Here is a 27,733-nt window from a genome sequence, read left to right as displayed (position 1 = left end):
GAGTCCAGCGGGGACGAATTGATAATGTGTGATGAGGAGGAAGTACACACTGTAGGGGGAGAGGAATCAGAGGTTGAGGATCAGGACGGCATCTTTCCTCAGTAGAGCCTGTTTAGTTTGTACAGGGAGAGATGAATTGTTTTTTTGGTGTGGGGGCCCAAACAAACCAATCATTTCAGCCACAGTTGTTTGGTAGGCCCTGTCGCTGAAATGATTGGTTTGTTAAAGTGTGCATGTCCTATTTCAACAACATAAGGGTGAGTGGGAGGGCCCAAGGACAATTCCATCTTGCAACTATTTTTTTGGCATTATGTGACCATTCAACAGTCGTTTGCCATGTTCAAAAAGTAAAAGAAAATGTCAACAAATTCAAAAAATTTAATCAAAAGTTAAATGCCCTGTCATAATTTAAAACAAGAGGGTTTGACGTGCTAGAATTAGTGTAGTGTTAATATGTTATAAACACTACACTTGGAACTTGGAGGAGGTATTGTGGCCCCGGTAACAAATTTAGTTCCGGGGCCACCCCACTACACAGTCCAGAATTTTTTTTTGAGCCGTGGAGGGTTTTTTATTAATCATATTGTGGTGACCACTCCTCTACGCAGTCCAGATACATTTATTGGTGCGAATCATACAAGTTCAGGGTTTTTAAATTACATTGTGGTGACCCACTCCTCTACGCAGTCCAGGTACATTTTTTGGTGCGATTAAGACCAGTTGATGGTTTTCTTATTATATTGTGGTGACCCACTCCTCTACGCAGTCCAGATACATATATTGGTGCGAATCATACAAGTTCAGGGTTTTTAAATTATATTGTGGTGACCCACTCCTCTACGCAGTCCAGGTACATTTTTTGGTGCGATTAAGACCAGTTGATGGTTTTCTTATTATATTGTGGTGACCCACTCCTCTACGCAGTCAAGATACATTTATTGGTGCGAATCATACAAGTTCAGGGTTTTTAAATTATATTGTATTGACCCACTCCTCTACGCAGTCCAGGTACATTTTTTGGTGCGATTAAGACCAGTTGATGGTTTTCTTATTATATTGTGGGGAACACTCCACTACGCAGTCCAGAAAGATACCTCGTTGCAACGTTTTGGACTAATAACTATATTGTGTTCAGAATACACTGTAAATTAGTGGAAATGCTTGTTAATGAATGTTATTGAGGTTAATAATAGCATAGGAGTGAAAATAAGCCCAAAAACTTGATTTTTGAACTTTTTATGCTTTTTCCAAAAAAAATCCGAATCCAAAACCTTAAATCCGAACCAAAACCTTTCGGCAGGTGTTTTGCGAAACAAATCCGAACCAAAAACATCACGAAAATCCGAATCCAAAACACAAAACATGAGACACCAAAAGTCGTCGGTGCACATCCCTAATTTTTATTGTGGTTTTCTAAAAAGTGGTTTGATATACTGTGCGTTGGGATTCCTTTCTTTCTACTGCGGATGGTCTCCATAATTCTGATTTTCAGTTTCCTTTTTTGTTCAGCCTACATACTGAAGTCCAAAGGCGTAAGTAGATGACCCCTTCCGTATTGCAGTCTATTGTTTCTTTTATTCTAAAAGTTCTGTCTTCTACTAAGTGTAGGTGGTTGTGGGCATGGGCAGGCTGGGCTGGGAGGCAGGGGGCATCCGCCCCCCAGGCCAGTCCCATAGTAGGCTACCTTGGGCTGGGTCACTGGGCCACCTGTATTTTTTTTTCCTTTAAAATGTTCCTAATAGACTGCTGAGTTGAGTCTTGCGCCCAGGACTAAACTTTGCCAGCCCTCCCCTGGTTATGGGTTTTGTAGATCTTTCCCATTTGTGTTTTACCTGTGTACCCAGCTGATACACAGGTAAAGCGCATGCATTCTCCACCAACAAGCAGAAACTTCAAGGGACTGTCTTCATTAAGGGAACTATTGACCAGAAGAAGTCCCGGGGAACTCATGAAGGAACCTAACAGGGAAAATTTAGGGTAAGCAACATCTCTATCCAAAGGTTCCAAATCATTATCACCCAATATATACCAAAAGATAATAAACGTGTTTTACCCAATTGCATTTATGTGTTTGAATATATCTATGCATAGAGACTATGTACCCAATATGCAATACATAACCCCCACCAAAATCACAAATATTTGCAATCAATTTTAAATAGAGTATGATAACTCACATTTTAGCAAGCAGCAAGATACACTAAAATGAAGCAGTGCAGACTCTCCATTATATTTAATACCTGCTGATGGTAACTTGTCAGCTATGACCGGTAAAGGCTCAATCAAGCATAGCATGTGAAAGTCAACTGAACAAGTATTGTGACATTTCTTGTGCAATAGGGGTTTTCGCCTATTGATTGATATGCCCCTATATCAATTTGGTAAGATGACATCTATATTTTTACCCTGAACAAGCCACAGCAACAAGTTAAAAATAAACAAGTCAAACGTGTTTGCATGTAGCCAACATTCTATTGTATTATTACCAATTCTAGTTACATCTGTATACAACTTCTACGTTCCCAAATAATAGATTTCATGCCTACTATCAGGTGACAAAGAGAACACTAGTATTATTTTAGACAGTCGTTTACAGATAGCTCCAGTCAGACCCCAGGGCTTTTAAATTCTAGGGCATGAAAGGCTTTATCCTCTTATTTCACATGGGAAAGAAAGAATCTAATGAACAGATGAACAAAGTATGTCCTGACCTAAATGCCAACTTCCAAAAAGCTGTACATCTACTATACTATTTCATATGCTCTAATTATTTAGAGATAAAAAGAATGTAAGGTGCAAAATGCAAAGGTTATTATGGTAAATCTGAAGGAATCGGTATTAAAGCTAATGGGCACTTAACGCTTTATTACAAGGAATGGTTAACCCTTTGATGCCAAATACATTTGTAAAAAGAAATGTACATAATGTTTAAGTCAATAAAAATGAAAAATATAAATAAATGCATGAAAGGGTTAGTATCGCCTTGTCAGCATATTTACCATTTTTGTGTGTTGTAACAGGAACCATTATTTTTATTAATCACACAGGAATCTTACAGGACTTTAAACTGAAGCTTCACTGAATGCTGCCCTTAGACTTTGAAAAGCAGCACTCAGTGTCGCAGAGGGAAGTATCCAATTGGTTGAAAGCTGCTCATGATGCGATCACAACCTAAAGCTGTCAAATTTAATTTAGTCATGGGCAAAAATTTGAGAATGACACAAGTATTGGTTTTTACAAGGTTTGCTGCTTCAGTATTTTTAGACCTTTTTGACAGATGTAGCTATGGTATACTGAAGTAAAGCATTGTATGAATGTCAAAGGCTGACAATTACTTTAAGTTTATGCAAAGAGTCAATATTTGCAGTTTTGACCCTTCTATTTGAAGATCTATGCAATTCACCCTGGCATGCTGTCAGTCATCTTCTGGGCCACATACTGACTGATGGCCTCCATTCTTGCCTAATCAATGCTTTGAGTTTATCAGAATATGTGGGGTTTTTTTTGTCGGCCCGCCTCTTGAGGATTGACCACAAGTTCTCAATGGGATTAAGGTCTGGGGAGTTTCCTGGCCATGGACCCAAAATTTCGATGTTTTGATCACTTTTGCGGTATAGCAAGGTGCTTCATCATGTTGGAAAAGGTGTTGTTCATCACCAAACTGTTCTGTATGTGAGTTCAGAATAACTGATGTTGTTGTGCCGAATACCTTTGAATCACATATCCATGGTACAATTTACTGCAATTGGTCAACAAATATCTTATTCATTCATCATATAATAGTTGCTTAAAGAAAGGTCTGTGATCAGGTTCCGTATGTGTGCCAGGATTCAGAGTCATTACCATACTTGCCAACTCTCCCTGAATGTCAGGGAGACTCCCTGAAATAGGGGTGATCTCTCTCACTCCCTGAAGAGTCTGGCATTCTCACTGATGCTGAACCAGTACAAGACGTGGTTGGTTTCGCCATCTGTGACATTAAACACCTTGTTCTTTCTTCTTACGTTACTAGCACATTTATTGTTGCATCTCAAAGTTTAGCAGGCTTTAAGAAGGCATGTTATACTCTTAAAATAAATACCCATGTGTACAAGGTCTAACTCTCAGAATGTGGCTTCCCACCTGCTTCCATTCAAAATCACTTGAGTAGACAGGTTATTTCAAGGTTAAATTTACTGCTATGGAGCCAGAGGCACAAAACCTGTGACGCACTAAGTCCAGCCTTTAAACTGGTCTATATATAGAGCTCAGTATTCCCTTACAGACAGACACCCAATGACATCAAACACCTCTACATTCTTTTCTCCAAATATAAACCTTAAGCCCATTGCCTATCCTAGAACACACCCCTGAACTAAGAGGACTACAAAACAGTTTGTCAGGTATGAAATAAGCCTCCCAAAAATAAACAAATGTTTTAATATGGATAAATCAGAACAGTGACCAAGTTCAGTACTTAGGTAAATAAAAATATTTGAAAGCTACAATATAGACAGAAGGTGGATGTTAGAGAAAATCTTCAGAAGATTACATATGTCAAAATGTTGTCATGACAGGTCCTTGTCTACTTTTTCTCTGTTGGATAACACACACTGCTTCCCGACCTGTTAATACCCAGATCCCTCAATAAACCCCGATAAGTATACAACACTAACGTACAACACATAGTAATAATAAAATTATGCGCTCATTAGCATCCAATGGATTCTATGCATATAGTGTGTGTGAGATGTGGGATAGATGTAATTGGACCTATAATAGACTGAAAATACATTAAGATACATTGAATTTATTACCATAAAGATACTAAAATAGCTGGAAATACGATACAAAACAAGTATAAAAAAAATATTAAAATGGATAGGAATGTTTAATGATTGAACCAGGATAAGGAACAGGATTGAATGAGCATCACAGACTGGCAATGCAATGATTTCTCATACGTCAGATTCAGACCGATACCATACCAAAGATATTGTAAATATGAACCAAACCAGAGAAGAAAAACATCAGAAAAAATGGTAATAAATTCAAGGTATCTTAACGTATATTCAGTTTATTATAGGTCCAATTACATCTATCCCACACCTCACACACACTGACTGATGGCCGCTCATTCTTGCCTAATCAATGCTTTGAGTTTGCCAGAATTTGTGGGTTTTTGTTTGTCCACCCGCCTCAATGGGAATAAGGTCTGGGGAGTTTCCTGGCCATGGACCCAAAATTTCGATGTTTTGATCTCTGAGCCACTTAGTGATCTCACACACACTATATGCATAGGATCCATTGGAGGCTAATGAGCGCATAATTATATTAAATACTGGTTGGTTATGCAGCACTTGCCTTCTTAGGGTAGAGCGCAGCCCTAGATCCCCCCTTACTAACATACAACACACCCATCTTATATGATAATGTAGCAGAAATACCGAAACGTAGCACTTTACACTACAATATATTGACAAGAAAGTTCTAGTTACTCCTCACTTGTCAGATTTTACCTGCACCAATGATATTAAAATGTTGTGTTAGTGTAGCTATTGAAGACAAGGCAAATATAATCTTTTTGTACCCTATACATTAGGGGCTTCATTCATTAAGGAAAGTTAAGCAAAAAATTTAGTAAGTTTGCTGGACAAAATCATGCTGCAATACAAAGGGTGCAATTTTTTTTTATTTTGCACATAAGTTAAATACTGTCTGCTTTTTCATGCAGTACACAAGTACTTGATAGCTTATTTGTACACTGGAATTTAAAGTTGATCTAGGAAAAAAAGCCAGTATTTAACTTATGTGCAAAATTAAAAACTATTTTGCACCCCTTGTATTGTAACATGGTATTGTCCAGGAGAAAACTTGAGTAAAAAAAAAAGAGTACTTCCTTAATGAATCAGCCCTAGATCTTTTGTCCACTCTGATGGAGATAAAATATATATTGTTCAGCTAATTAGTAATATCCAATAGTTTATATGGCCCTAACAGTCATGTAAGCTACAAAACTGCATAAAATATTGTCTTCCTCAAGGCATCTACAGTTATTGACCGTGACTAAAGTTGGTTTTATTCAGCTCACTTAATTTTTGGATGATTAAATATTAATATGCCTATAGTATAAGCAGCTATCCAAGAAAATTAGGCAAACATATATAATCAAAGTAAAATCACTGAAATGCTATACAAGTTAATTGGTGCACAGTAGTTGCAGTAATAAAACAATATAATTAAAACACAGCTTTTTTAACTCCATATTTTCTGTACTGTTTCCTACTCCTTTTCCTGATTATTTTAAAAAGGGCATATTAAGAGCTAACACTTCTCAGTTATTTGAAGTTGCTGCCATGTTTGTGATGTTATAGTATGTAATGTGTGTTTACTTTTTACGCATTGTTATTATTACCCATTAGTTATATAGTGGCACATATAAACCAGCATTGCTTTACAGAGAATAAGCATAACAACTGTTCTCATCACATCCTACACCATACTTGCCAACTCTCGGAAACAAGTTTCTGGGAGAGGGGGCGTGACTGGAGGGCGGGAGGGGGCGGGACGAGGCCAAACGTGTCATTTTGGTCCCGCCCCCCCGCGAAAACGTAATTTACGTCACGGGGGGCGGGGCCAAAATGACGCGATTGGCCTCGTCCCGCCCCATCCCGCCCTCCAAAATGGCGTCAATCACCGAGAATCGCATCCAGGATGCGGGAGAAATGCCAACGAGCCCGGGAGCGAGACTGAACCGAATTTCGGGAGTCTCCCGGACATTCCGGGAGAGTTGGCAAGTATGTCCTACACTAGTGGAGCTCACAGTCTAAATTGCCTTACACAAACACACAGACACACACACACACACGTACACACAGACATAGGGGTCCATTCTGCGCAAAGCCAAATAACCTCAAAGTTTTTTTGGACTGTAGGAGGAAACCAGCGCACCTGAAGGAAACCCACACAAAGAGAGAATAAACAAACACCAGTTGGAACTGAACCAAATGCCACTGTGTCACACATATAAAATGTAAAGTACTATGGAAAATGGTGCTTTTTAAATACTAATGATAATAATGTACTGTACTCTTGTTTGCCAGTTTCAGTGACACATTATTGGGTGGACGGTTCAACAAGTGAAAAGTACATCATTTTGCTTGTACAGCTACTCAGAGTGCAGTGTGAGTAGATCTCAGAAAATGATCACTTTATCTCTATAGGGAATGCAGCCATAGTACTGACTTCAAACACCACCAATACCATGAGTGCCGACAGTCAGACCTCACAGTGCTCCATTGATCAGTTAGAAACAAGCAATATTTGTTTCTTTTATTTCTTATTAAGCTTTAAATTTCCCAAAACAATTTATCTGAACTACCAAGTTAGTTGCTTGTGATGCAGACGAACGAGGTTAATTGCTTACAGTCTGCGATTTGGCATTCAGGCTAAATGGCACAATGAGATAATGTCATACATGTCAACTTTCAAAACTTCTCCCCCGGGATTGTCACGTGACAGGGGGTAGGAGGGGGCACGGTGGCGTTGTCGCATCACCATAGCCCCACCCCCACTATAAAATAGAATGGTGGGGTGGGGCTTAATGACATGATTAAGCCCCGCACCCGCCATTCAATGCCGTGAATTTCGGCGAATCCGGGAGATTTGCCTACTCTTCTGGGAGTCTGGGAGGACTCCCTGAAATTCGGGAGCCTCCCAGGAATTCCGAGAGAATAGGCAAGCATGGATAATGTGTAAGCCCCATGACCCTGTAGGACTGCCAAAATGGCAAAAGGGGATTTTGATCCAGTGATCGGCATTGGTTGTAAAACATCATTAAACAATGCATTGCAATTCATCTAGTGTTTTTCACAAGCACCATAATAACATGCATCAATCCATTATACATTGTGATGGAGACATTTACTTTGCTTTTAGATAAAATCACATTGGCAGCTAAAAATCTAAAATCAAATGTTGTAAAGTAAAATAAAACTTGAAAGCCAACTTACCTATTAGAGGTACAGAGTCTGATGTTGCAGGCATAATCTCTGCCACCAGCAGCATGAAGACCGTCAGTGACAAGAGAACAGTAATGCCTAGATATTCAGAAAGCACAATGTAAATACACAAACTTGGTGCATTTTTTTGTTAAAATAAGAGTGAACATTAAACTGAATTTAATAAATTTCATTCAATAATGTTTTTTAATATCTGCAGTGCAGCACTGTATGTTTAAGAAGTAGGGTTTGCCTTATCAAACATGACATGGAAAGCCAAAGACCTATGAGTACCTCTTAAAGCAATCATCATGGGGTTCTTTTGCATGTTGGTTGTGGCAACTGTAGAGTCTGAGGTGAAATGTATGATTCAGGTCAGTGGTTATCTCCTTGTAACAAGATATTATATTCATAACATAAAATGTGTTCCTGCCAGGAGTGTAGATATCTACATTACGTACATAAATGTGGGTATGCATAATTTATGAAGGACTGCTGATCAACAATCTATATTTTGCACACTGTTAGCAACCACCTCTACCCTAGAGGCCTACAGAGACGCTTAGTACCCAGGGCAGAACTGTTCAGTGGGTAGCAACTAAATTATTTCACAATCATTTTGTAATATTTTGTGTGTGGCTCTAATAGGTCTCTTTGCCAGCTATTCAGTTATTAAAATTAGTTATTATGGACACGATCAATCGCGTCATTTTGGCCCTGCAACCAAAATGTCATTTTGTCACAGGGGTGGGGCCAAAATGACGCAATTGGCCGCGAATCGCATCATTAAGGCTTCCATCCTGCCCACTTCACTAGGATGTGGGCACGATGTGTTAGAATTGCCTACTCTCCCGGGAGTCCAGGAGACCTACCTGGATTTCAAGAGTTTCCCGGACATTATGGGAGAATTGGCAAGTATGATATTAAGAGTGTATCTGAAGTGTCAAAGCGATTGAAATTACCTCAAAAACAAAAGTCTGTCTGGACATACCTTTAGTTTTCTAATCAAAACATAAAAAGGACACATTGGTGAAAGTTACACTTTCAATTTTTATTATTTAGCACATAAGTGAAAAAATGACCAACACAAACTTATCATGTAGAGCAGAGAGCATTAGTTGCTTTTCCTCATTTTTGAACCAACTATATTCCTTAAAACATTTATAAATGGCTGAATTGGGACAAATAAGTCCTGCCCCGATTTGGCCAAATACGCCCATTCACACCTAATCACACCCATTCTTCTTTCAAAAGCTCTGCCCACTTTTGTGTAAACTCAGTCTCTCTATCGGGACTGTCCCACTGATATCAGGACAGTTATGAGGTACGCAACTGCTACTATATATTGTTCACCGCAAGACAATGACATACAGGCCAGCCCTAAGTGCTATTAACAGTATCAGCGTATTTTCTTCACTCTTTTTACAGGTTTCTAATGTACTAATCAAGTTCTCTTCTCATTGCAATCAAGGACTTATCAGCCAAGTGGAAAAAAGGCTTCACTAGAAGTACTGTGTCTAATTTAATATTTATTTTAAGAACTGATGAGGTCTAATATATGTATTATAGCTTTGACTCTCCATGATCATCAACATTCTGCTATTAGTACCTTTATTCTCTAATATTTCTCTAAGTTTTCTTGTAACACTCTCTAGAGGACCACAAAAAGCCTTTGTTTTGCACTGTTAATGTGGATGGTCCACACAATGCACTTAAAGCTACGTGGATGTGTGAAAAGGTGGTAAAATCTGAAGAGGCATATTGTGCAAAAGTGTAAATGTCACATCACAGACTCATACCAAGTTTCATTATTAAATTAACTTTTCAGTTTATCTCCAAAAATATAACTCGACTTACAGCTTAAATTAATCACGAGTGTGGGGGACATGGAGACTGTCTATTTGTGTGTCTTTCTTTTACATGGAAATGTGTTTCTCAAAGTGCAACATGGAAAGTTTAGGACCAGATCATAGGACTACTGGGCAACACTGTCATTTTCTAGAATGGAAATGGCCATGCAGCCCTCTGGACAGCAAGCAAAGTCCCTAACTGTTTACACTCTTTACCCCCTCATTTCAATAATCTTGTACCACAAAAACAAATATTGTTTCTGCACCTTGCCTACTCTGTATTTTGCTTTAATCCATCCAACCCCTCCCTTGTCCCTACCCAAGCTTATGCTCCTCCTGCAAGGCACAATCATGCTCCATAAAGCTATGCTGCTCAGAGGAAATTGAGATGTATTTGGATAAATCAAGGCATGGTAGGTACAAAGCTGCTTTTGCACTGCAAATCGGATGATTTGCGCATTCTAAATGACCTCCTCTGAATTTCTGTTCTGCTACATTATACAATGTTGTACAGTCACATGTGTAAATAACTTATCTTTCAATGAGATCAAGGCTGTCTCTACAATGAGACAGAGTACAGCTAACTTTGGGTGGTAGATCTTTAGTGATGTAGAATTAGATACTGCTTTCATGCTGGACTACAGCTTTCTGGTAAATGCAGCTTTGTTATTTAAGTAATGGAACTGTAAGGTTTATTCTGCTTTTGGTTCTCTCCACATGATTGCCACCCTTAAATCTACCATCATTTTCTGTTCATCTTTCTTTCTCTTTCTAATGCTTCTGTCATCTCCCTCCCATCTTTTTATCCATCTTCATCCACTCCCCCTTCTATTATCACCCTTTTCTCTTATCACCTTCTACCATCACCTCTTTCTTTCATCCCTCCTTCAACATGTTCCCTTCAATTCATTTTCATTATTCACCATTTAATAAATGCCCCTTGCATTATTAAATCCCCCTTTCAGCAATGTTCCCTTTGAAAATCCCTATCCCACGCATATATGCAGCCTGTAACAGAGTGGAACTGTGCCATTATGTGTTTGCTGTAGAGCTCTGCATGAGGAAAGGCACTAATTATTACATATCAGTCCCCTCTGAGTGCAGAGATCAGGGTAGTAGAGCGGGATTGACAACTCAGAGAGAACTGTAGTTAACTTCTGAGCAGTTTTGTATTTGGCATTCCAGAATATTGGTTGCAAGGTATTCCCGGGCACCAAAAGCACATGTGATGTCAGTGATCACAGCAGAGAGATATTGAACTTTCTGTTGCACCGGAACATCATTAACTAATGTCAGTGCCTTATTTAACACTTCGGGCTAGATTTACTAAATTGCAGGTTTGAAAAAGTGGAGATGTTGCCTATAGCAACCAATCAGATTCTAGTTATCATTTATTTAGTACATTCTACAAAATAACAGCTAGAATCTGATTGGTTGCTTTAGGCAACATCTCCACTTTTTCAAACCCGCATTTTAGTAAATATACCCCTTCAAGTAAGGTTTAAGTTAGAGGCATTATTTAGGGTATCCAAGTTACTTTGAGCATCGCTACTTACCTTACCTTTGTTAATATCTCTTACTTTAAGTAAGGTGCTCCTAGACCCTTACTCAATGCACTTCAGAGAATCTACAGAATTGATCCATATTCAAAGACACTGCCTATGATCATGAATGTTACAGGATTTGGATGACAAAGCATGGATTGAGCAAAAAATAATGCATGTTCCATCCATATTCTTCTATGCTTTCCGGTAACGTTCATGTGCGGTATCATTTACATAGGGATTAATGAGCCATATTTCGATTTCTGTTTACAACACCGTGTGCATGAGTCTCAGGCAAGTGACGCTGACAGCTACTAAATGAGATTACTAAAAGCTCGAATAAGAAATGAAACATTTCACTGAAACATTCAAATATAAGCAAATCTTATAGTATTCAGCTGGTTTCATCTGCAGAATAATAAAGTAAATAAGCATCTAGAAGACCTCAGAGTCCAAGGCTTTTAGCTTTTTGGTTTTATTGCAAGAACGTGAGCCTTATATTATATAGCAATTTGCTGCAATATGGAATTAAATACAAATCTTGGGAACAATTACCAATGCTGCTAGATTTAAAAAAAAATGAGAACTGTCTTTTATATAGTAATAAAATAAAAGAAGGGAGTGTCTAGCAATGTACATTTTCCCAATATTGATCATTTACTTACAACAACAGTTGTTACATGCTGACTTTTAATAACATTTAAATTGCTTTACTACTGTTTACTAGTAAAACGTATGCTTGATTTCAAGCAATATTGATGTTATTGTTTACTATAGTTGCTAAATGAGTCATGTGATAATGCTTTTGCTCAGACATTATAGCAATCAATTACAGGTAGGGGTATTATACCTAATATGAAACATATGTCATACATGGCTTATATTAGTTTCACACACATGTTTTTACCTACCTAGAGATATCTTCTCTCCAGAATCAGCAGGCAGGAGGAACACTAGCAATGCCAATCCAGATATAATGACACAGGGTATCAATAAATTTAATCCATAGTATAATGTACGTCTGCGCATGGTCACTGTGTATGTTACATCAGGATATGGCTCCTTGCAGCAATCATAGTACAATTCATTCCTTTTGCCTGGCACATCTACAAAACCAAATGCATAACATAGTGTAAGTGCTTAATAATAATACAGCTTTCTGCATATTTCTATGTACTTGTGTTGCATACAAACTAATCATATCAATACAGATTGAGGGTTGTTTATAAGGCAGAGACATAGAGAGACACCCTTTGCGTCTCATTTCATGCCAGTGCACAAGGATGCATGTATTTGTTATTCCTTAGTCATGCCCCAGCAACCAATATATTTGGGCATTTGTTAAGTTGTATGAACCCACTACATACCCCCCAACATGTGAGTAAGCGGTCTCGGGACAGTGGGCGTAGCTACGGCATGATGGGGAGGGGCCATGTCACAGCAGGGGCGTGCCTAACGGTTTTTAAGTGCTAGGTAGGTAGGTATATATATATATATATATATATATATATATATATATATATATACACACTGTACATATATATAGGAGGCTCTAAACCTCCCAAAAAGAAGAAATCCATTCAGTTGGTAAAATGGAGTCTTTAATTTATCCACTAAGAAACGTACTGAATAACAGAACAGTGAATTAGGGAAGGGTTTAAACAGTTGTCCAGTTAATAAATTTAAACTTTTTATAAATTTAAATTTTAAGTTTATCTGATCATTGACTCTGCACAGGCATATTTAAAAAACCCCCTTCCAAATTTGTATACTGAGAATGAACATTGCAGACTCCCTTCTAAAGGGGAGCCACATAGATATATTTTTTTGACTTTGTTAAAAATTATTTTAGTACTGAATTTTACTATCTACATCATTTACACCTGGTAATTCAAATTTTTTACTATATACCGAAAGACGATAAGAGGTTAGAATCTCTGCCTGGGTGAACTATAATTTCGGGCATTCATTCATTCAAGTACCAATTTATCTCATTTTATAGATCTAAATTAAATAAGATACAACCATATGTTAAGTTCCTATCTGAGAGACTAGATGATTTTAAGTGGAAGGATGATCTGATTTGGATAACAATCAATATTCAGGCACATTGTACCTCCGTCCATCATGATAAGGGTATTAGCATTGTTAATGATTTATTAGTTAAAGATGTAAATTTGGCTTCCAGACACAGCGTGGTATTCCACAGGGAGACTGTCTTCAGCATTCATTTATTGACCAAAAAAGTGATATTACCTTCACTTTACTGTAAGGGTTTAAGATTGTTCGACACATGTGTGGCCACTTGCTGTGGTTTGGTATTGTTTTTCCTCATGTTTATTCTCCTCTCCACAATTGGATGTGAGTTTAAGTGAGATAATTCAAGCAAACTGAAGAGGGATAAACAAGGACTTTAAACAGCAAAGCCCTGTTTAATTTATGAATTGTATGCATTTCATATTTGAGAATTAGGCTCCCTGGCTCCATTTGTTCTTATATGTATATAAATATTATATGTATCTACTATATAAATGCCTAGTGGCGTGTGTGAAAAAAAAAAAACAAGCTGCAGCGCCACCTGCTGGGCAGAGTTATACACTGACCTATATATTTCTTGAAGGAGAAGTGACAGTTGGGAGTGGTTGGTGGTTGCCGGGGGTGACAGTGGGGAGTTTTTAACACCTTAAGTAGCTTGATGAAGGATGTGGCGATGAAGATGAAGGATGAGGTGATGGAGAAAAATGATGAGGGAATGACATGTGGACAAAACCACGTTAAAAAAGGGCGCTTGCGTCGGGAAGTAACACTCTTCCCCTGAGGAGGCCTGGGCTAGGCCCAAATGCATGACAAGAACCTTTTTAACACCTTAAGTAGCTTGATTTGACTAGAATGCATGACTATTATGCACGGGTTAACTTGTATATATATATATATATATATATATATATATACATATATATATTCCTTTCTACCAACTCAATGGATTTCTTCTTTTTGGGAGGTTTACTGCCTCCTATATATATATGTACAGTATATATATATATATATATATATGTATATATATATATATATATATATATACACACACACATACACATACACACACACTATATGGACAAAAGTATGTGGCCACATCTGTAATTATTGAATTGAGAAGTTTCAATCAGACCGGTTTCCAGAGGTGTATAAAACCATGCACCTAGCCATGCAGCCTCCAGTTGCAAACATTTGTGATATAAAATGGGTCAGTCTGAAGAGCTCAGTGACTTCAAGCATGGTACTGTGATAGGATACCACCTTTGCAATAAGACAGTTCAGGAAAATTCATCCCTGCTGGATATTCCACCGTCAACTGTCAGTGATATTATTAGAAAGTGGAAGCGTTTAGGAACAACAGCAACTCAGCCACAAAGCGCAAGACCACGTAAAATCACAGAGCAAAGTCAACGACTGCTATGATGCATGGTGCATAAAAGTCGCCAATGCTCTGCTGACTCTATAGCTGAAGAGTTCCGAACTTCCACTGGCATTAATGTAAGCTCAAAAACTGTGCGGCAGGAGCCTAATGAAATGGGTTTCCAAGGCCGAGCAGCTGCATGCAAGCCTCATATCACTAAGACCAATGCCAAGCGTCGGATGGAGTGGCGTAAAGCCCGCCGACAATGGACTGTAGAGCAGTGGAAACGTGTTGTATGGAGTGACGAAACACACTTCTCTGTTTGGCAGTCAGATGGGAGAGTCTGGGTTTGGTGAATGACGGCAGAACGTTTCCTGCCTGACTGCATTATGCCAACTGAGAAGTTTGGTGGAGGAGGGATAATGGTATGGGGCTGTTTTTGGGCTAAGCCCCTTATCTCCAGTGAAGGGCAATCTTAATGCTTCAGCATACCAAGTCATTTTGGACAATGCTATGCTTCCATCTTCGTGGCAACAGTTTGGGGAAGGACTTTTTCTATTCCAACATGATTGTACCACATTGCACAAAACACAGAGCCCTGACCTCAACCCCTTCGAACACCTTTGGGATGAACTGGAACGGAGATTGCGAGTCAGGCCTTCTCGTCCAACATCAGTGCCTGACCTCATAAATGCTCTACAGAATGAATGGGCACAAATCTCCACAGAAACACTACAACATGAAGAGTGGAAGCTGTTATCATTGCAAAAGAGAGACCAACTTCACATTAAAGAATATGTAGTTGAATACAATGGCATTCCAGTACCTGTTGGTGTAATGGTCAAGCGTCTGAACACTCTTATCCATATAGTGTGTGTATTTATATATAATAAAGTTTTTTATGATTCATCACATCAGAAGGAATATAACATTAATGATCGTATTGATTGCCGTACAACGTCAGTAGTTTACCAATTGGAATGCCCTTGTGACAAGGTTTATATAGGCAAGACTAAGAGAGCTCTTAAGCTTCGTCTTCAGGAGCATGTTAGGGCTATAAAAAACAGATCAGACCTGCACACAGTTTCTAGACACTTTATTTCTTGTCAAAATGCTGATCCCAGCGGTCTTACATTTAAAGGGATTGAGCATGTGGTGTTGGGATCACGAGGTGGAGATTTAGCTAAAAGACTTACCTGTAGAGAAATGTATTGGGTATATAGATTGGATACTATGGCACCCAAAGGTCTTAATGAGGCATTTGAGATGGCCTCTTTCTTAGTTTAAACTATATTGTATATGAGATCATTAACATTGGTTTCTTTTCTTCTAGGTAATTCCTTACGTGTATATATCTATCTAATTAGTCAGTAATTTGTTGTATTAAGTAGTTTATTGTTCCATGTCAATGGTATTTTTGGTGTATTTTGTATGTATTTACTGGGCGTTGGGTCCAGATTTTTGTACCTTGTGATTTAAATATTGATATATTGTCACTTGTTTCGGGTTGCTATGGAAATGTTAAAACCGGATGTGACATATCAGACCTTAGACCTCACTCCCTGTGGTCCGGGTGTTGTAATATCTCCGATACCGGAAGTGACAAAACCGGATATGACGTATCTGACCTAGGAGACTGCCACCCTCTGATCTGGCACTGCACCTGGATTGGCTCTCGTTAAGAGGACTTGAGTATTTAGGAATCCGCAGTCATGCTGTTGTTATTACTCCTTGAAAAAGTCTTACTGATAAGACGAAATGCGTCGGAGAGTTCTTACTTACCTTACTGCTTCCTGTAATCGCTGTCGGATGTTAGAGGTGTTGCTGGCTGGAACCCTCTACGGCTGTGCAACGGGCGCAGATAAGCTTGTTTTTACTTATTTTATGTACGGGCATTGATTTTACTTAGAAGCTTCGCTTCCATCTGCTGCTATTAAATTTGAATTTGCCTTGAGATGTTGTAGTCTCTAATGTTATGGTATCACACTATTGTGGCTATATTTAAGTGCACAGGTGTTTCCTGATCATCACCTTTTCGTATTGGAAGGTTCCATCTGCCATCCAGGCTTGGTACAGATTTCCAGTGTCTCTAGCAAGAACTATATTCTATTTGGCTATCAGTTTACCACCATCTGGTATGGGTAAAACCTATCTTTGGAGTTGTATTTGCATTCTTAATTCTTGTAATGCACTATGTTGGCGCCCCCTGTCGTTTTGTGTTCCATTTACTAGGTCTGACACTTGCAGACAGGTGTTGAATGACCAGGGAGCTGGCTATTACATATAAGTATTATCTTTATTTGTTTTTATTATCACACTACTTAATTAAGCGCTCTTGGCTTAAAGATTTTTTGGGTGTTTGTTGTCACTGTCTGCACTTTAAGCTGAGCTGCTATAGCACATTTCAATATGTTTAGATCTGAAAATATTCAAAATAGAAGAATTGAATATTGTCAAAAGATTTTTAGTGACACTGATAATTTTATCTATTGAACATGAATCATTGCACAATTTCTTTTGGAATTTGGAGAAATTGTTGGCCAAGGAAATTAGGATATGGTGGGATATAGCTGGTCTGGAAGAGTATATAAAAAATAAAAGGGTGCCTAGAGGTTAAGGAATTAAAAAGAACCCTTCGTTTGGCCTAGATAACCCACAATTTACAAAGGAGTGGGATAGAACATTAGATGAATGTTCTATTAATCTTATGAGATTGATTGTCTCTGAGAAACAAAAAAATCTGATGTCTGTTCAATTGGAGATTAAGGATAAAGAATCTAAGGCTGAGATTTTGAAATCTAAGGAAGACTATAAAATTAATGAGAAGATGTTACATAAAAATTTGGATCGACTTGAGTCTGAGGTGGTAGAAAGGAAAGAGAGAAAATATGTGAGAGATAAAAGAGACTATGCTAATAACCAAGTCTATCGTTGGACTAAGAGACAGATTGTTGAAGGTCCTGAGGGACTACAAAGAGTACAAGGGGATGAAAAGAGCTTTGGCTCTAGATTTAGAGACAGAAATGATTGGATTAATGTTTCCCAAAAACATCGTAATGTCTAACAAAAAAGACCACCTCAAAATCTAACTCTTAGAAATAGATTTTCTCCACTACAGAGAGAGAGGTTTTGGAGTACCGAGGAGAATTTTTTATCCCCTACTCCAACACCCAAAGAGGATATGGTGTACAAAAAGTTCCATCTCAGAGAAAATATAAGAATAGCTTCTCCTATGAAAAGGAGATATATAGAAGACGAGGGACACAAAGGGGGATTCAAGAGAAAGAAAGAGAAGAAACTATTAGAAAAATCCCCTGCTCGTCAAGAACTCCTTAGCCCTAAATCATTAGGCATTTTTAATTTGTCCGATTGTAACCTTACCCAAGATGAGCTTCAACTACTCAGTAGAGGTCTTTCTTTTTCGCCTACTAGTGTGTCCAATGACTTTCATTTATTTTTAGATCTGAACAGATTTATTAGGAGACTCACGCTTAAAAGACACTTTTTGAAAAAGGATGTAAACATTGCTGAAATTGAAAACTGTAAAGTATCAACATCCGGCCTAAAATTGCCCTCTAAATTTTATCCCCTTGAATCCAAGGGTAGTAATGTAGACACATTTTTTCAGTTAGTTAAGAAGGATCTCTGTCAAACTAATGTCACAACGAAATTTAAAAGGAATATTTCCCTTTCTGAGAAAAAAGCACTGGATGGTTTAATGGAAAATGACAAGATTGTCATAAAGCAGCCTGATAAGGGGGGAGGGATTGAGATTTTAAATAGGGATGACTATATTGTGGAAGCTATGAGATTATTGAACGATGAAACTTCTTATAAAAAGTTAGAACAAGATCCCACAGTTAAGTTTGTGGAGGAGTTAAAGCCAATGCTATATGAGGCGCTTAGTGGTAACATAATAACTCGAGATGAGCATTTATTTCTTCTTCAGGAGTCACCTGTCATTCCTATTTTCTATTATTTGCCGAAAGTGTATAAATCCCTTGATAAACCCCCGGGGAGACCCATTATAGCGGGGATTGGTGACCTTACGTCGCATACATCACAATATGTAGACTCATTTATCAAACAATATGTGGTCACTTTACCCGCGTATTTGAAGGATTCCACCTCCTTATTACAACTTTTAGGTGACATAGAATGGAAATCTAGTTTTAAATAGGTAACAATAGACGTACAAGCATTGTACACTTGCATCAACCATGCTAGAGGACTAGAAGCTGTGAACTATTATCCTTAGCTAGATGGGAATTTAGTTGATGGACATAAGAACTTCATTTGTAAAATGATTGGATTTATTTTATCCCGGAATTATTTCAAGTTTTTGGAAAATTTCTACCTGCAAATATGCGGGACGGCGATGGGGACTATATTTGCCCCCAGTTTCGCCAATCTGCTAATGGGGAGATGGGAATCCAAATTTATTTATGGCGAGAGTAATCCTTTCTCTACGTATATTATTTTTTATCGTAGATACATAGACGATATTATTCTAATCTGGGATGGCCCCCTTCAACCTCTGGAGGATTTTTTGTGTTATATAAATGCCAACAATTTTAATCTGAGGTTTACATCTAAGATTAATGATAACAATATAGAATATCTAGATCTGGTTCTCGAAAGTGAAGGTTCGGAGATTCATACAAAAACCTTCATTAAAGAGGTTGATATAAATAGTTACCTACATTATGATAGCTGTCATCTTATGAAATGGAAGGACAATATTCCCAAATCACAGTTTAATCGTATTAAACGCAATTGCTCAGATGACAACTCTTTTAAGGAACAATCCCTCATCTTTACGGATAGATTTAGGGAGAGAGCATATCCTGATTCGATCATCACAAATGCACTAACTAAAATAACTGATATGGATAGAAAAGAAATGTTAGTTTATAAGAACAAAAATCAGGAGGGGCGTAAAGACAGTGTCCCGTTTATTACAGAATATAGTAAAGATTAGAGGAAAATAAAATCTGTTCTAAATAAACATTGGAAGTTGATCTGTATGGATCCTATTTTGGGATCTGTGGTTCCGTCAAAACCAGATATCATTTTTAAGAAAACTAGAAGTTTGAAATCTATGCCGGCACCTAGTCAATTAAAAGAGGTCAAGATAAATAAGGGTACTTTTTTGAAGAGCCTGGGTAAAGGTTTCTTCAAATGTAACAGTTGCAATATGTGTAAATTTACTTCTCCGCTTAATAAAGTTTTTTATGATTCATCACATCAGAAGGAATATAACATTAATGATCGTATTGATTGCCGTACAACGTCAGTAGTTTACCAATTGGAATGCCCTTGTGACAAGGTTTATATAGGCAAGACTAAGAGAGCTCTTAAGCTTCGTCTTCAGGAGCATGTTAGGGCTATAAAAAACAGATCAGACCTGCACACAGTTTCTAGACACTTTATTTCTTGTCAAAATGCTGATCCCAGCGGTCTTACATTTAAAGGGATTGAGCATGTGGTGTTGGGATCACGAGGTGGAGATTTAGCTAAAAGACTTACCTGTAGAGAAATGTATTGGGTATATAGATTGGATACTATGGCACCCAAAGGTCTTAATGAGGCATTTGAGATGGCCTCTTTCTTAGTTTAAACTATACTGTATATGAGATCATTAACATTGGTTTCTTTTCTTCTAGGTAATTCCTTACGTGTATATATCTATCTAATTAGTCAGTAATTTGTTGTATTAGGTAGTTTATTGTTCCATGTCAATGGTATTTTTGGTGTATTTTGTATGTATTTACTGGGCGTTGGGTCCAGATTTTTGTACCTTGTGATTTAAATATTGATATATTGTCACTTGTTTCGGGTTGCTATGGAAATGTTAAAACCGGATGTGACATATCGGACCTTAGACCTCACTCCCTGTGGTCCGGGTGTTGTAATATCTCCGATACCGGAAGTGACAAAACCGGATATGACGTATCTGACCTAGGAGACTGCCACCCTCTGATCTGGCACTGCACCTGGATTGGCTCTCGTTAAGAGGACTTGAGTATTTAGGAATCCACAGTCATGCTGTTATTACTCCTTGAAAAAGTCTTACTGATAAGACGAAACGCGTCGGAGAGTTCTTACTTACCTTACTGCTTCCTGTAATCGCTGTCGGATGTTAGAGGTGTTGCCGGCTGGAACCCTCTACGGCTGTGTAACGGGCGCAGATAAGCTTGTTTTTACTTATTTTATGTACGGGCATTGATTTTACTTAGAAGCTTCGCTTTGTCACGGGCACTAGGAGTCTTTACCCAGGGATCACCAGGTGATAGGCTTACCAGAGCAGTATAGGTGGTAATATGGTACTCTGGTAGCAGGGTGATCACGGAACAGGAAATAGCAGATGATGAGATGCTCAGGAAAGTCTATGACTAGCAGCACTGGCAATATGGAGGTAGTAATACACGAGGAACTGTATGGACAAAGGACACGTGAAGGTAGTCAGTGGTCTGCGGTAGCAAGTTGTACCACTGCTATAGTGAGGAGGAATGTCCAACAGAAACGAGGAGGTGATGAGAGTCAGCGGTCTGCGGATAGCAAGTTGTACCGCTGTCTGAGTGAAGGAATGGAATCCAAGTGGAGGTATCCGGGGAGTCAGTGGTCTGCGTTAGCAAGTTGTACCACTGCTATGTGAGAGGATACTGGAACAGGTGAAACTGTAAACAGGAGTCAGTGGTCTGCCACTAGCAAGTTGTACTACTGAATATATATGTGAGGAGGTGCACGGGGAGAGACTGCAACACAATATATACACGGGCACCTTGACTTTGATCCACAGTAATATGCACAATATAAATGTATAAATGACTGAGCAACACTGCCAATATAGAAAGTCTCTTGAAGTAATCCGGCATGAGATAACACAGTCAATGATGGCAGTAGAGTCAGCAGATAGTACACTCCAGAGGAGAACCAACACAGTCAATGATGGCAATAGACTCAGCGGATAGTACACTCCAGAGGAGAACCAACACAGTCCAGCAAGGTATGCAATACACAGCACAGTCAATGGGAAGTATGCATACCGTGGTTCAGGAGAAGGCAGTCAGACAGGAGTGCAGAGATACCTGAAGGGCAGGAGGCCAGCAGGATAAAAGTCCCTTGATGGGTGAAGCAGGGGTCTAGCAGGTGCAGCGCACAGGTAGGTAGACCAGCAGGGAACACAGGAAGGCGTGGAGAGCGGATCAGCAGTAGATGGATGAGTAGCGCTGAGAAGTAACAGCAGCGGGTCTCTGCGGGAACACGGAGGTAACCAATAGCAACCAGCAGGTGCAGTAACGATGGGACACCGGAGCAGAGTTGAACTGGAACAGATGATCACGGAGAGTAGCGGGTAGCAATAGTGGCAGCAGACTCAAGGAAACACGGTAGAGTAGACAAGGACTGAAGACTGAAGCGCACAGAGGCAGCGGATAGGAATCAGCTAAACAGTCACGATGAAACACAGACGGGTTGCAGGTTGAAGACTGTAGTGCACGGAGGCAGCGGATAGGAATCAGCTAGCAGTCACGATGATGAAACACAGACGAGTTGCAGGTTGAAGACTGTAGTGCACGGAGGCAGCGGATAGGAATCAGCTAGCAGTCACGATGATGAAACACAGACGAGTTGCAGGTTGAAGACTGTAGTGCACGGAGGCAGCGGATAGGCATCAGCTAACAGTCCCAATAATAAATGGTAGAGTAGAAGTGGTTAGAAGACTGTAGTGCACGGAGGCAGCGGATAGGAATCAGCTCACAGTCACGATGATACAGTAGATGGTAGAAGTGGTATGGGAACCACAGTAGGAGAAGTGGTTTGAAGACTGTAGTGCACGGAGGCAGCGGATAGGAATCAGCTCACAGTCACGATGATACAGTAGATGGTAGAAGTGGTATGGGAACCACAGTAGTAGAAGTGGTTTGGAAACCACAGAGGTAGAAGTGGTTTGGAAACCACAGGAATCAGCTGGGCTGAATAAACGAGGAAACACAGGAACACCTTCAGAGACTCATGGGGAATGAGACTCCAAGATCAGGCAACGTGGTGTTGACCACAGGTGCTTAATATAGGGAGGTTGCCTGATCTGCCAATTAAGTTAAAGGAACATACACTGAAGGTTTGGAAAGGGCTGCGCATGCGCAGTCCCTCAGGATAGAGGACGTCCACGGTTCCTAATAGTCCGGGAAGAAGCACTCACAGTCCGGTGAGTGACAGTACCCCCCCTTTTAAAGGTGGGCACAGAACGCCTGGAACCGGGCTTGTCCGGATTTTTGGAATAAAACTTCTTCAGAAGGGCAGGAGCATTAAGATCTTCAGCTTTGATCCATGAACGCTCTTCAGGACCAAAGCCCTTCCAATGAACGAGGAAACGGAGGACTCCTCGCGAAATTTTTGCATCCAATACCTCAGTAATCTCGAAATCCTCCTCCTGATGAACTTGAACTGGCTGCGGTGCTGAGGGAGGAGTCGAGAAACGATTGATAATAAGAGGTTTGAGTAAGGACACATGGAAGGCATTGGAAATCCGAAGATTCTTAGGAAGAAGAAGTTTAACACATACTGGATTGATAACTTGAATGATCCTATATGGACCAATAAAACGAGGGGCGAATTTCATAGATGGAACCTTCAAACGAATATTTTTGGTAGATAACCAGACACGATCTCCAATTTTTAGTGGTGGAATAGCCCGCCTCTTCTTATCTGCGAAAGACTTATATTTATTAGATGTCTTCTTTAAACAGGTTTTGACCTGAGACCAGATATTTTTGAAGGTTTGACAAGCAGTCTCCACAGCAGGAACTTGGGTGGGCGGGAGGGCAGGAAATTCCGGAAAAGACGGATGGTGACCGTAGACCACAAAGAATGGAGTTTTGGATGATGACTCATGGTACATGTTGTTATGGGCGAATTCAGCCCAAGGGAGCAATTCTACCCAGTTGTCTTGGTTGGCTGAAGAGAACATCCTAATAAAAGTCTCAAGATCTTGATTGACTCGTTCCGTTTGTCCGTTAGATTGCGGATGGTAAGACGATGAGAGTGCTAATCGTATGCCCAAGGTTTTACAAAGGGCCCGCCAGAATCTGGAAACGAATTGTACTCCTCTATCCGACACAATCTCAGACGGACATCCATGGATGCGGAAGATTTCTTTAATGAAATGTTCAGCCAGAGTAGACGAGGAAGGTAAACCGGACAGAGGGACGAAATGGGCCATCTTCGAAAATCTGTCTACCACTACCCAAATAGTATTGTGATTCTTACTTGGTGGCAAATCAGTAACGAAATCCATACTAATATGGGTCCAAGGCTTGGACGGAATGGGTAGTGGTCGCAGCAACCCTGCTGGAGTTCTGCGGGAGGATTTGAACTGAGAACATAAATCACAGGAAGCAATAAACTCTTTGACGTCTCTCCTCATTGAAGGCCACCAGTAACTACGAGAGAGAATCTCAAAGGTCTTGTGTTCACCGGCGTGTCCAGAAAAACGAGAGGCATGGAACCACGAAAGGATTTTCCTCCTCAGAGTAGGAGGCACAAGGGTCTTCCCAAATGGTAGCATTTTGGTGGATGAAGCAGCCAGAGAAATACATTTGGGGTCTAGAATAGCATGGTTGGGAACCTCTTCTACATCAGAGGACGTCACAAAAGCTCGAGATAGAGCGTCAGCTTTCTTGTTCTTAGCGGCTGGTTTGAAGGTTATAATTAATTCAAAACGGGAAAAGAAAAGAGACCATCTTGCTTGACGAGGGTTCAAGCATTGAGCAGATTGCAAATATGACAAGTTCTTATGATCCGTGAAGATCGTCACCGGATGGCGAGCTCCTTCCAACAAGTATCTCCATTCCTCTAATGCAGCTTTGATGGCCAGCAACTCCTTGTCCCCGATAGTATAATTTTTCTCTGCGGGCAGAAGACCCCGAGAGTAGAAGGCACAAGGATGTAATTTTTGTTGCTCCGAGCGTTGGGAGAGAATAGCTCCTAAGCCCACATTAGAGGCATCTACTTCTAGGAAGAAGGGGAGTGTCACATCAGGCTGTCGCAGAATGGGAGCAGATGAGAAGGCCTCTTTGAGGATTTGAAAGGCTTGGAGAGCCTCAGATGACCATTGCTTAGTATTAGCCCCTTTCCGAGTTAGGGCCACAATGGGAGATGCAATGGATGAGAAGTCCTGAATGAAGCGTCTATAGTAATTGGCAAAACCTAAAAAACGCTGGATGGCACGAAGAGTAGTTGGCTGAGGCCAATGTAGTACAGCATTTACTTTGTCTGGATCCATCTTCAGGCCAACTCCGGAAACTATATACCCCAAGAATGGAATCTGGGGTAACTCGAATGAACATTTTTCCAATTTACAGAACAACGAGTTTTTCCGTAGTCTGGAGAGGACCTCTGCCACATGTTGGTGATGAGAAGGCAGGTCCTGTGAGAAGATCAATATGTCGTCTAGGTAGACAACGACACATACATATAATAAGTCCCGAAAGATCTCATTGATGAAACCCTGGAAAACAGCGGGGGCATTACACAGCCCGAAGGGCATTACTAAATATTCGTAATGCCCATCTCTGGTGTTAAACGCGGTCTTCCATTCGTCACCGGAACGGATTCTAATTAAATTGTAAGCACCACGAAGATCCAACTTAGTAAATATCCGAGCTCCCTTGATGCGATCAAATAGCTCAGTGATCAGCGGAATGGGATACCGATTCTTGATAGTAATGGCGTTGAGTCCACGAAAATCTATACAAGGGCGTAATGATCCATCCTTCTTTTTGACGAAGAAGAACCCAGCTCCAGCGGGAGAGGTGGAAGGTCGAATGAACCCACGCTGGAGATTCTCCTGTATGTACTCAGATGTGGCTTGAGTTTCAGGTAACGAGAGAGGATAGACCCGACCCCTGGGAGGAGTCTTGCCAGGTAGAAGGTCGATCGGACAATCCCAAGAACGATGAGGAGGAAGACGTTCAGACTGAGCTTTATCAAACACATCGGCAAATGAAGCATACTGAGAAGGGAGTCCCGGGGAGGAAGATGAGATGGAAGATCGCTGTACTTTAAGAGGAATAACTTGAGAGAGACAACGATGGTGACATTCAGACCCCCAAGACGTAACTTGAGGGGTGCGCCAGTCAATCTGGGGAGAGTGACACTGAAGCCATGGAAGGCCTAAGACAATCGGACTTGTCGTAACTGGAAGAATTAAAAACGAAATTTCTTCATGGTGTAGTACACCAATCTGAAGGGTTACTGGAGACGTACTCTGGGTGATGAGACCATTGATGAGGCGTGATCCATCTATAGCCGTCACAGTAATGGGTGTTTTTAAAGTGATCACTGGTAGGGACCATTGATTCACTAGTGATTTAGAAATGAAATTTCCTGCTGCTCCGGAATCAATCAATGCCTGTGACTCAAAGGATTTGGTAGCAAAGGAAATCGTAACATCAAAAGCGCAGACTTTAGATTTCATAGACAATGGAGAGGACTCCAGGGACCCTAACTTCACCTCTCCAGAACTAGTTAGGGCCTGGCATTTCCCGATCTCTTAGGGCAAGAGCTGAGCATATGCGTGGAATCAGCACAATAGATACAGAGTCTATTCTTTACTCTTCGTTTCCTTTCCTCTGAAGATAATTTGGAACGTCCTATCTCCATGGGAATCACAGAGGATGGAGCTGGACGAAATTGAGGGTTTAAACGAAGAGGTGCTTTGACAGCTGTTGTTTTCTCAGACTCTCTTTCACGAAATCTCATATCTACACGATGGCAAAGAGAGATCAAATCTTCTAGTGACGAAGGAAGCTCTTGGGTAGTCAGTGCATCTTTAATTTTATCGGAGAGCCCCTGCCAGAAGGCGGCAACTAATGCTTCAGTGTTCCACTGAAGTTCAGAGGCTAAGATCCTAAATTGAATGACATACTGTCCTACTGTATGGGAGCCTTGTCGCAAACGAAGAATGCTGGAAGCAGCGGAGGTCACACGACCTGGTTCATCGAACACACTTCGGAACGTGGAAATGAATTTGGCACTATCTTGTAGAATTGGATCGTTTCTTTCCCACAGAGGGGAGGCCCAAGCCAGGGCTTGTCCAGAAAACAATGAGATAAGATAGGCCACTCTGGAACGATGGGTAGAAAAATTTTGAGGTTGGAGTTCAAAATGGACTGAACATTGGTTAAGGAAACCTCTACAAGTTTTGGGGTCCCCGTCATATTTTGACGGAGTAGGCAGGTGAAGCGTAGGAGCTGTAGACACCTGGGATGGCACTGGGGAAACGGAGGAAAGCACAGGAGCTTCAATACTAGCTGTAACAGTCTGTCCAGATGTTCCTTGGGAGGTTAACGATTGGTAACATTGAAGTAACAGCTGTTGGCGAGCATCCTGTTGCTCCACACGGCTGACCAGATGCTGCAGCATCTCTTTAGCAGTAGGTTCCGTATCTGGGTCTGTCATGGCCTGATCTTACTGTCACGGGCACTAGGAGTCTTTACCCAGGGATCACCAGGTGATAGGCTTACCAGAGCAGTATAGGTGGTAATATGGTACTCTGGTAGCAGGGTGATCACGGAACAGGAAATAGCAGATGATGAGATGCTCAGGAAAGTCTATGACTAGCAGCACTGGCAATATGGAGGTAGTAATACACGAGGAACTGTATGGACAAAGGACACGTGAAGGTAGTCAGTGGTCTGCGGTAGCAAGTTGTACCACTGCTATAGTGAGGAGGAATGTCCAACAGAAACGAGGAGGTGATGAGAGTCAGCGGTCTGCGGATAGCAAGTTGTACCGCTGTCTGAGTGAAGGAATGGAATCCAAGTGGAGGTATCCGGGGAGTCAGTGGTCTGCGTTAGCAAGTTGTACCACTGCTATGTGAGAGGATACTGGAACAGGTGAAACTGTAAACAGGAGTCAGTGGTCTGCCACTAGCAAGTTGTACTACTGAATATATATGTG

General features: G+C 40.3%; 1 protein-coding gene across 1 annotated transcript in view; it reads right to left on the bottom strand.

Annotated features, from left to right (window-relative positions):
- LOC142106658 (neuronal acetylcholine receptor subunit alpha-7-like) overlaps positions 1 to 27,733 on the bottom strand; it is a 202,156-nt gene that overhangs the window by 52,615 nt on the left and 121,808 nt on the right. The window contains exons 7-8 of the mRNA XM_075189653.1: positions 12,285 to 12,479; positions 7,992 to 8,078 (exon numbers count right to left, since the gene is read on the bottom strand). Of these exons, the coding sequence (XP_075045754.1) occupies positions 7,992 to 8,078; positions 12,285 to 12,479 (282 nt within the window). The remainder of the gene's footprint in view (positions 1 to 7,991; positions 8,079 to 12,284; positions 12,480 to 27,733) is intronic.

This window comes from Mixophyes fleayi, chromosome 1 (genome assembly GCF_038048845.1).
Source record: "Mixophyes fleayi isolate aMixFle1 chromosome 1, aMixFle1.hap1, whole genome shotgun sequence".
NCBI classification, from domain to species: Eukaryota; Metazoa; Chordata; class Amphibia; order Anura; family Limnodynastidae; genus Mixophyes; species Mixophyes fleayi.
The sequence above is the reverse complement of the archived record's forward strand: the minus strand, read 5'-3'. Positions and strand labels throughout refer to the sequence as shown.